Raw genomic sequence first — 11,226 nt, 5'->3', positions numbered from 1 at the left:
TTGGTGACCTGTACACACAGCATGTAAAGACCCACAGGCCCACCGAGGAGCCTGAGGGAGGGACGTGAAGTGAGCTGGTCTGGTATGCAGATGTCCCCGTTTGAGTGCTCTCTGCTGGCTGTGTGTACCACACTCCTGGAAGTCATCTGCCCATGCCTCAGTCAAGTTATGCCTCTTGTTTCTAGATGATTTTCATTCCCCGAAAAAACTCAGGATGGCCTGACCTGCGGTGGTGCAGTGGGTGTCGACCTGGAATGCTGAGGTCACCGGTTCAAAACCATGGGCTTGCCTGGTCAAGGCACATATGAGAGTTGATGCTTTCTGCTCCTCCCCCCTTTCTCTCTCTCTCTCTCCTCTAAAACGAATAAATAAATAAAAATTAAAATTAAAAAAAAAGATGCAACTTATTCTGAGGAGATCTTGAAATCTTGTATACTATGGAAAGCATCCTCAGGGTATTTTAAAGTTTAAAAAAAAATTATAAAAAACAAAACAAAACAAAACAAAACTCAGGATGGCCACAGAAGGCTCAAGGGGGGGAATAAGGTCTGAATAACCTTTCGGGAGCTGACCCAAGTGAACCAACATTTCTCCACTCCTCAAAACATCACTGGGTCTGTCAACCCTACCAATTCCGTAGCTTTCATGACCTTCATGGTCATTGTAGACTACAGGAAGTGGCACGAAGCCCTGGAATTAGCTGGTTGCAGTGTGTCCAGCAGAACCCTGTGGTGCTGGAAATGTCCTGCATCTGTGCTGTCAGGACGTCAGCCACACTGCTATGCTGGACGGCACACCGAGGCTCACGTAACAGATGTGTTATGTTGATTTTCTCATAGGCCCTAATTGACTTATTCTTCTCAATTCTTAGCTAAATTATGATTCTCGTTATTTTCATCAAACTCCACAGGAAGGGGAAAAAAAGAGACCCAGATAGGCGTAGTTGGTTACTTTATGATGTTTATTACAAGACCCTCTCAGTCCTCAGGACTACAGCCTTCTGCACAGCACTTTGCAGAGGGCAAAGACAGTCTAAGGAAAGAAGACTGGAATTTGGGGAAACTGGGTCATTTATGTATTCCAGAAGGGGAGAAAACACACATTCTTTGCTTCAAACGGATGTGCCACACAGGTAGGGGGAATGAAAGATACAAACACAGCAGGCCAGGAAGGCGGGGGGTGGGGGTGGCGGCCTGCTGATCACACTGCTGCTCCATGAGGAAGCTTGGGCTTTGCTGGTGCAACAGGGCCAAGGGCAGCACTGCCTCCTGGGGTGGCTGCGGCCAGTTGAGATGTTGGTTCCTGTGAAGTGTTCTCGGCCTCCAAAATGTGAGCAGAATCCCCCATCTCTGTGAATGAGTGTCGATGCCACTCACTGTCCCTTTGGACCCTCCACAGAGCATGTGTCTAGGAGAAGCCAGTCTACAACAGCAACAAGTCAGTCTACAGCAATGGCCCAGAAAAGCACAGTGCTGTGGCTTAAAAAGGATCACTGCATGTCAAGGATAAGCCACTAACCAGGGTCAGTGCTGGGTACCGTCACTGTCACTACCATTAAAGACACTGAGGAAACAAGACAGCAAGTCTGCAAACCCAGGGAAGACTCTCCGCATGTCCTCTTCTTGCAGAGCTACACTCTCCTTTCGGCCTCTAGGGTGCCCTGTGGGAGGCAGGGTCTCCCCCCACAGGTGCCCAGGGGATCTGGCAGTGAGATACTCCATAAACCCACGTGCTGCTGCCCACCAGCCACAGCACTCCTGCAGTCCCTGAGCACCTCACAAGTGTGCCTGACATTACCTCACTGTCCGTGCCTGATCTGACTATTCCCTGGGTGTAGCAGAGGTCCACCTGCCTATAACATCTCCATGCCTCCTGACCTCTGCACAATACAGCTGGAGAACGCTGGCCACGCCAAGCTGTAAGTGGATGGCACTGGCTGGAAAGAGAAAGGCTCCCCAAGCACAAAGCCTCACTCACAAAGACGAAACCAACCTGCCCTGGAGCTGGCGGGTGAACCAAGATGGAGCCTCTGCAGATGGCAGCCCAAGAAGTCATACACCCAGTGCGGTGCTGTCCATCCTTAGAGCTACTGTCACACTTGGCCCCAAGGGGTGGGGTGCACAGGGCCTTTCCCAGGCCGAGAAGGGTGCTCTCCTAGGCATCCAGGCATAGAGCAAGGAGGAGCTATTTACACCGTACCTGACAGTCAATTACCAATGCATCCCTAGAAAATGGGACTTCCTCTAGCTTCTCACTTTGCCTTGCTTAAATATTAGTTATTCCCAGTGTCAGGAAAATAAGGAAGAAAGCTTAAGTGGAGCAGTGAGGGGACAGATATAGAAGAAAAATAGTGAGAAAGCAAGGAGACTGAAAAATAAAGAGGTGAGTGGGGAGGCCCCTGGGGACCCAGGGCATAGTGACCATGGAGAAATGACTATAATGCCTAGAGAATGCACGTTTGGCCTTTGCAGCTAGAGCAGCTCAGGTACTGCTGACTCCGTCAGCCGTGCTGAGGGCTTCTTGTGAAGTCCTGCATGTGTCTTACTGTGTAGAAAACTGAATAAACAACCTGGGGTTACAAACGCTTGAGACAGTTTCCTTATTCAGGTGATTGGTATGCAAGGGCAAGACGGTGCCCATCGCTACATCCTCCAGTCCAAGCAGGTATTAAAATTCTCTGGAATTGGCTGCAACATAACGGTATATAAAGTATAACTAATCTCTTTTCCTATTAAAAAGCCGGTGACACTAGACCTCAAGTCTGATTAATTCGGAGATGTTCCAGGGCTCAAGGTAGCCAGTAGTGTCCAAATGGGGAGACACCTGGTGGTGGCTGCAGCACCCGATTCCTAAGCCGGTTTCCCTTTCCCTCTCTGGGATGGCCAAGCTGTCCATATGCCGAGTCCTGGGCGTGCAGGGCTCAGGTGTCCGCTGGGTTTACCTCTTTGGAACAGAAGTAGTGCACGACCACTCCATTGGGGTATCTTGCAAATGCACTGCAGGAAGACAAATGACTTGAGAGTGAGGACTGCCCCTAGAGACTACTTCTTACTACTTCTTACTAGAAAGGGCACCTGACCGGGAGCCATGCCAGAAGCAGCCCACCCTCACTGCAAAGAGCAGCTTGTCCCTAGGGCCTCCGGATTTACGTAATAATCTCTGACCAATAACTAAACATAGATGAGGTCCACTGAGTTTGAGTGCACGGGATCTTTCTTGTTAAGTCATCGATGTGAAACACACAGGCAGATGGAGTTGTATACCAGCCTGGCTCAGCACCAGCTTGCTGAGAGTCAACAATGCCTCTCAGAATGAGTTTCAGGCTAATTTTAAAGAAGGACAGAGAGTTAGGTCTTTCTAAGGAAAAGAATTCTTCCATGTAAGAAAAAGGACAAATTACTCTCCCTTAAGGGAAAGGGGTCTGACTAGAGTATATGTCTTAAAATATTGTAGTATATCCAGGCTCAGGATTTTATCCAAATCATGAGCCAGCAGGTTCAAAGATCTTTTTCTTCCTTCAAAAGTACATCCTTAAAAATAAGAACTTTCTCCCCACATACAACTCTCTCATACCTACTACCTACACCTACAACTTCTAGCTTCTAGAGGGGAAGGACTTAATGGGCAAGAAGTCAACAGCCCCATGCCATCATCTCAGGTTTTTAAATTCTCAAAACCCACCCCTGAAAGCACCGACTGCCATCTTCAGCCTCAAGAACTAAATATGCAACAACAGTTAGCAACTGTGCTTTCCCCTTCAGTTAGAGCACAGAACTATCGTGCATCCTGAGCACGGAGCAGGCTCACCTGTTCCCAATCTTCTTCTTACACACCATGCACACCTTCTCCTCCGTGATGATGCACTTCACCTGCTGGTGTAAAATCCGCTCTTCCTGGACCTGGGAGGGCAGAGAGATGGGGAGAGAAGTCCTATTGTCTGGACTGCAGAGATTCCTCTAATTGAAACACTTGTGACTAAATGTCAAGTTGGTTAAAGTTGTGTTAAAGGAACACAGAGATGTGCTTTTGTCTAGAGCAGGGGTAGTTAACCTTTTTATACTTACTGCCCACTTTTGTATCTCTGTTAGTAGTAAAATTTTCTAACCACCTACCAGTTCCACAGTAATGGTGATTTATAAAGTAGGGAAGTAACTTTATAAAATTTATAAAGCAGAGTTACAGCAAGTTAAAGCATATAATAATAATTACTTACCAAGTACTTTATGTCGGATTTTTGCTAAGTTTGGCAGAATAAATCTTTATAAAACAACTTACTATAGTTAAATCTATCTTTTTATTTATACTTTGGTTGCTCCGCTACCGCCCACCATGAAAGCTGGAATGCCCACTAGTGGGCGGTAGGGGCCAGGTTGACTGCCACTGCTCTAGAGGAATATGCGGTAACTGTCTTGTACTAGCCCACTAGGTTTGTGAGGCTCATACCCGCAGGAACTCTGCATGGAGAAGGTTCTTGAGCACTTGATTGAACCGTTTCTTTTGTGCATTTTCTTCCAAGACTTTTTCCAGAAAGATGCGTATATCATTAATCTGAGTGTTTGCTGGCAGAAGGTTGAGGGCCTAAGGATGGGAACAGAATGAAATGGGACAGGAGTGAGAATGAGAAATGACTGAAGCCACAGAGCTCAAGAACCCCAGTCCCTTTCTCCATCCCCTCCTCTAGTTCCATGCTCCCTGCAAGCGCACTCCATTTCCCCAAGACGAACTGACCTTGGTGGTGTCCAATTTGCTGTGGTGCAGCTCGAGGACCTGCAGGGCAGCCTGGAGGTTGGCTTGTGGCTCTAGCAGTTCCAGCTTGATCGGCCCCAGGCAGTGAACACTGGGGGGTGACAGGTACATCCGCAGCAGGGACAGATACACCTGTCTCATAGAGGTACAAGCCATGCATGTCAGCCTGCAAGCAACCACCCCTCAGAACACCCAGCATGACCACACCTACAGTTAAGAGGGGGAGTCCATGCCTGACCAGGTGGTGGCGCAGTGGATACAGCATCGGACTGGGATGCCGAGGACCCAGGTTTGAGACCCCGAGGTCACCAGCTTGAGCACGGGCTCATCTGGTTTGAGCAAAGCTCACCAGCTTGGACCCAAGGTCACTGGCTCGAGCAAGGGGTGATTAGTCTGCTGAAAGCCCACGGTCGGGGCACATATGAGAAAGCAATCAATGAACAACTAAGGTGTCACAACGCGCAACAAAAAACTAAAAATTGATGCTTCTCATCTTTGTTCCTGTCTGTCTGTCCCTATCTATCCCTCTCTCTGACTCTCTCTGTCTCTGTAAATAAATAAATAAATAAATATGAAAAATAAAAAAAAAAGAGGGGAAGAGGGGAGTCCAGGTGCTCTCCGTCTCGGCAGCATGCCGTGCCTTTCCTGGCTCCCTCCTCTTCCTTCCCAGGCATGTTATCTTTACCTTTCTTGTCCTATTTATTTATTTATTTTTCTTGTGGGAGAGACAGAGAGAGGGACAGATAGGGACAGACAGACAGGAAGGGAGAGAGATGAGAAACATCAATCCTTCATTGCGGCTCCTTAGTTGTTCATTGATTGATTTCTCATATGTGCCTTGATGGGGGGGGGGGCTACAGCAGACTGAGTAACCCCTTGCTTGAGCCAGCGACCTTGGGTTCAAGCTGGTGAGCCTTGCTCAAACCAGGTGAGCTCGCGCTCAAGCTGGCAACCTCAGGGTTTCAAATCTGGGTGTTCCGCATCCCAGTCCAACACCCTATCCACTGTGCCACCGCCTGGTCAGGCTGCACTTCTTTTTCTTAAGCTTCAATGGCTCCTTTTTTTTGCCTCTGTAACTTGTTTCCTGAGCCCATTTCTTCTACCACACATTTTTACCCCTGTGACTTTCTTTTCTTTTTTTTTTTTTTGTATTTTTCAGAAGCTGGAAATGGGGAGAGACAGTCAGACAGACTCTCGCATGCGCCCGACCGGGATCCACCCGGAACGCCCACCAGGGGGCGACGCTCTGCACCTCTGGGGTGTCACTGTGCTGCGACCAGAGCCACTCTAGCGCCTGGGGCAGAGGCCAAGGAGCCATCCCCAGCGCCCGGGCCATCTTTGCTCCAATGGAGCCTTGGCTGCGGGAGAGGAAGAGAGAGACAGAGAGGAAGGGGGTGGGGGTGGAGAAGCAAATAGGCGCTTATCCTGTATGCCCTGGCCGGGAATGGAACCCGGGTCCCCTGCACGCCAGGCCGACGCTCTACCGCTGAGCCAACCGGCCAGGGCCCCTCTGTGACTTTCTAAGTAAACTTTCTCTTAGTTTAAGTCTTGACTCTGAATTCTTTCTTAGCCAGAACACAAGTATCGAGGTTGCTAAGTTGCAGTCTGGCCTGACCCCACCGGTCTAACACCTAATGCAGTTCTTGCCGCCAACATAACTACTTTTAGTGAAGACACAAGTAATAAAATCCTGGCAGCTTCAGACACTAGAAGATCCTCAAAGTAGCACTTCCACTGGCAATGAAAACAACCAGGATTTGGTTTCATCAGTTTCCCAGATAAATTTATGCATGTGTTTCAAGCTTTTCTCTAAAAAGAAAACTTTTACTCCAATTAGAAAAAAATACCAAATTCATCACGTTGATTTGGGCAGTTATAGAACAAGCCTGGGTCCTGAGTCAGCACTGTTTTTCATCTGCAGCAACAGAAGAAATTCAGCAAAGTGACATCTGTTAGTGCCCACCATCTATTCCTCCTTTCCTAGGTATCAGTATTCAGAGTTCCCACTGAGAACTGCACACCTTAACCCCTACCACCAACTTGCAGTGTTAAAATTATGAGGCCTTAACTTGGACAGAAATAGGAAGGGGCTGTGCGAAGAGCTCTGTGGTGGCCCAGCGGATTAGTGCATGGTGCTTATACAATTATGTATGTTCATGCAAAGTGGCTCGCCATGTCTGCACATATTGGATTGTAATCTTTTATGTTTCTCAGATACATCCCGTTTGGTGACGTAGTTGACTTTTGTTTTATGGTTGACATCAAGCTGTATGGCCCAGGATTTGTTTCCATCCCTAAACCTAGGAATAGACCCTGAAATGGTTTAAGGCAAATAACATTTCCCATCCCACTGGCCATACTAATTAGTTTAGGGTAGGGCACATGACCAACTGGTCAGAGAAGAACTAGGAAAAGTACTGGTAAAAGTGAGAGGACTTACATGAACTTTAATTTCGTAATTCGTGGCTCAGGATTGGATTTCGACAGTTGAGTTCTGAAGCTGCCTGCAGAGTATGACTTTGCCCTTTCGGGTGCTGGAACCGCCCGCTGAGCCAGCAGCCCCCCGTGCTGACTGTACTGTTTGATAAGTTGTACTCCTTGTATCGTTGTTAAATAATACTCCCTGTTCTATGATTGTGCACCCAAAGTCAGCCTTTGTGTTCTACACACCTGAGCTGAAACTAGGACCTGATAAATGCTTAATCATATATTATCCATTGTTCTCCTCACAACCCTACATGTTTGACTACTGAGTCAGCCAACCACTGAAAGTCCCGCTGCCCCCACCAATCAGAAATAAATGATAAAAGTTTATGGTATTGTCTCCCCCAGCAACCCATTTCTTTCATCAACAGCTCCTTGCAACTTCTCCCTTTATAAACTGTTCCGTATTCCCTCCATTTTGGAACATATTCTTGGTTCATATTAAGGACTACATTTACCAGTTTGCAAATCATTATCTGAATAAACTCTCTTAAACTTTATTAAAAAGGTATCTCCAGACTTTCATTTACATGAAGGTCACGGCCTTCCTCTTCCATGCCAGACTTGGTGGGTGCTGTGGTGAGAAGTGTGTTCTCTGGACCTTCTGGGATAGGTGAGCAGATCTTACACAATAACTCCACTCTCACAGTCCCTCGTCATCTCCCCTGGATCTCTATCAGTAAGGACTGTGGTAAGGACACCTCCTTTTGGGTTACACTTTCATCTTCAGGGACCTGCTGGGACTTGAGTCCAGTAGCAAAAGAGGGTCTTGGGAGTGGGTCCTGAGAATAAGCATTGTCTTGCAAAGCAACTGCCTCAGGAGAGGCCATTACCACTTCCACAGGCAATGCAGGGTAATCCCTTCAGATGGGAGCAGAAAGCCTGCTTCTGCAGGTATAGAAGAAGACTCCTCAGAATTTAGGGGCTCAAAGTCCCCAGCTCTGTCAGTCTTTGGACATGTCCTCATTCCAATTTTCATGATACCATTCCTTCTCAATTAATGCCCTCAGTTAAACAGTGGACACCCTCTGAGGCTGGAAATTCAATATGCACTGTAATTTAGCCACTCACAGGATGAGATTCTGGGTTCGGGTTCCAGCAAATCCAGCCCTGTAGGCAACAGGATACAAGGGTCTTTTTCAGGGTAGACAATGAAGATTTTGGGTCATTTTATGAAGTTTTTTTTTTTTTTTTTTTTTTACAGAGAATCAGAGAGAGGGATAGACAGGGACAGACAGACAGGAACAGAAAGAGATGAGAAGCATCAATAATCAGTTTTTCGTTGCGACACCTTAGTTGTTCATTGATTGCTTTCTCATATGTGCCTTGACCGTGGGGCTACAGCAGACCAAGTAACCCCTTGCTCAAGCCAGCAACCTTGGGTCCAAGCTGATGAGCTTTGTTCAAACCAGATGAGCCCACGCTTAAACTGGCAACCTCGGGGTCTCGAACCTGGGTCTTCCGCATCCCAGTCCGATGCTCTATCCACTGTGCCACCGCCTGGTCAGGCCCATTTTATGAAGATTTTGAGATGCAAATTGAAGCCCTGAGCTCATCTTTTTCTTTTACACTTTGTCCAGCACAAATAGGAGCAACCAGCCAGGCTCATTATACTCTTTAGTTTGACTAAAATGTTTGAAGGTAGAAAATATAAAAAAGGTGTTGGTCTACAGTAATAGCTGTCATAAAGTGCTTAAAACTCATTATCTTCACCTTTTAAAGATTTTGGTAAAATCAAAGAGTCAAATGAAAATATAAAAAATTAAGGACTGTGGTTTCCCTGAGAGAAAAAGAAATGCCTTGTATTTGTTAACCATTGACAAAATGCCAACACTGCAAAGTGACTCAGCTCCCTCATTTCCCTTGGCTTTGAAGGCTGAGCCCTTGCCATATTTTTTGGCAGGTAGGAAGGTATAGCATTCCATTTACTAGGAAGCTATAGCATTTTCAGTTCCGGACAACCCAGAGCATGACAGCCTTGCCCCACTTAGGGGATTAACCGTTCCACAAGGGAGCGAGAGGCCCATCCCCAGACTATGGGGGGAGATGCTTCTATGCTTCTACTTTAAGGCATGTGCAGTGGAAGCCTAGATGGTGGCCATAGAGGCTGTGAGTCTATCCTAGAATAAGGATCTGAATGGTTAGAGGAGGGACCACGAGAAGCCCAAGAAGATTAAGAAACTGGTTGGTTTAAAGAAAAGCTAGCCTGACCTGTGGTGGCGCAGTGGATAAAGTGTCGACCTGGAAATGCTGAGGTTGCCAGTTCAAAACCCTGGGCTTGCCTGGTCAAGGCACATATGGGAGTTGATGCTTCCAGCTCCTGCCCCCTATCTCTCTCTCCTCTCTCTCTCTCTCTTCCTCTCTCTCTCCTCTCTAAAATGAATAAATAAAAAAAATTTAAATCTTTAAAAAATAAATAAATAAAATAAAGAAAAGCTAGTCTTGCCTGACTTGTGGTGGTGCAGTGGATTCCCAGTTTGAAACTCCAAAGTTCCCAGCTTGAATGCAGGCTCACCAGCTTGAGTATGGGGTCACTGGTTTAAGTGTGGGATTACTGACATGATCCATGGTCACTGGCTTGAGCCTAAAGGTCACTGGCTTGAGCCCAAGGTCGCTGTCTTGAGCAAGAAATCACTGGCTCTGCTTAAGCCCCCCAGTCTAGGCACGTATGAGAAGCAATCAATGAACAACTAAAGTGATGCAACTACAAGTTGATACTTCTCATCTCTCTTTCAAAAAAGAAAAAAAAGAAAGAAAAGCTAGTCTTTCCCAAAACATAAACACAGAATCTGGCAATTTCTTTTCTCTCTCTCATGTGTGCATGCACTCACTTGGAAACACATGCTTGCCCCGTTCGTTTACGGGTTCTCGAAGCAGCCATTCTGCACGTGCTGGCAGCTGCACAGACTCCCAAGTATGGGCTCCGAGCAAGGCCTGGGCTGGACTAAGCTTTGATGTGGGTTGAACCATGGCACAGAATATCTGGACACCTGTCTTCCTCCTGGGCCTCAAGAAGACTAGTCTTACTGTGGAAGCCTTATCCCCTCCATCTGTGAGTCCTGCAGAAGCCATCTCTGAGACTCCGTAAAAGAATGCCATTTTCACCAGCAACAAAACCAGAGGAGGTTGGGAATGCCAAGAGGGACAGTGGAATGCATGTGCTCCCTGGGGCCAGGGTCACTACTTACATCTTTGTTGCCATCTTTGTTTTGGTCATAATGCTTGCGGCAGTACCTGCAAAGGAGAAAGAGCTTAGACAAGGCCAAAGAGGCCAGTCTAGAGAAAAGTAATCAACGCTGCCTGCCTGAGCAGCCTAACGAGAGCCAAACTCAGAGGCCAGCACAGAAAGTGACTCTCCCTCCACTGCAGAGTAGAGGGGTAGTGGCTTTCTTGGTCTCCTACACATCTCATCTTTCTGGAGGCCTGCTTTTAGACCACTAGGGAGATGGGATGACAGGGCCAACATACTCCTCAGCCATTTTTGTATCCTTCAGGATGTGGACATAGATGAAGAGAGCTTGTTCATGTTTTCCCATGCGTCCCAGCAGGAGAGCACGTTCTTCTAAGAGGCCTAAAGGGGAAAAGGAAGAAAAGTAACAATCACCACCACTACGCAAGCACAAGGCCAGGGGCTAAGCTATTAGAGAAATGGATACTGGAGCAATATAAACCAAGAGAAAATATTTTTATTACTTGGGATGTGTTTGAGGTAAATATGACTCAAATTTTAAAAAGGGGAGGGAGCTGTTTTAGGAAGTACTTTATTCCATCTCTTTGCGACCACTTACAAGCACATTCAGGGCATAGTAAGCAGCTGCAATGTGCCAGGAGGCACTTCAAACAAGGAAAACAAACACTTGCTCTCTGTTCTCACTGAGCTAACACATCAGATAAACACAGGCCTTTTTCAGACAAATTATGCCAGATTACAAAAATTGCTAAGTAATGAATATGGCCAAGAACATGGACTGAAGCAATAAACAGGTTTCAATCTGG

At 46.9% G+C, this 11,226-nt stretch overlaps 1 protein-coding gene across 3 annotated transcripts in view; it reads right to left on the bottom strand.

Annotated features, from left to right (window-relative positions):
- Window positions 1-943: 943 nt before the first annotated feature.
- Window positions 944-11,226, bottom strand: part of VPS39 (VPS39 subunit of HOPS complex) — a 60,179-nt gene continuing 49,896 nt past the window's right edge. For all 3 annotated transcript variants that reach the window (XM_066276945.1, XM_066276946.1, XM_066276947.1), the window contains 6 exons: window positions 10,699-10,801; window positions 10,419-10,464; window positions 4,729-4,878; window positions 4,444-4,578; window positions 3,808-3,899; window positions 944-2,996 (listed from right to left, as the gene is read on the bottom strand). In XM_066276945.1, coding sequence (XP_066133042.1) covers window positions 2,921-2,996; window positions 3,808-3,899; window positions 4,444-4,578; window positions 4,729-4,878; window positions 10,419-10,464; window positions 10,699-10,801 — 602 coding nt within the window. In that variant the 3' untranslated portion in view covers window positions 944-2,920. The remainder of the gene's footprint in view (window positions 2,997-3,807; window positions 3,900-4,443; window positions 4,579-4,728; window positions 4,879-10,418; window positions 10,465-10,698; window positions 10,802-11,226) is intronic.

Source organism: Saccopteryx bilineata, chromosome 4, assembly GCF_036850765.1.
Source record: "Saccopteryx bilineata isolate mSacBil1 chromosome 4, mSacBil1_pri_phased_curated, whole genome shotgun sequence".
Lineage (NCBI taxonomy): Eukaryota > Metazoa > Chordata > Mammalia > Chiroptera > Emballonuridae > Saccopteryx > Saccopteryx bilineata.
The sequence above is the reverse complement of the archived record's forward strand: the minus strand, read 5'-3'. Positions and strand labels throughout refer to the sequence as shown.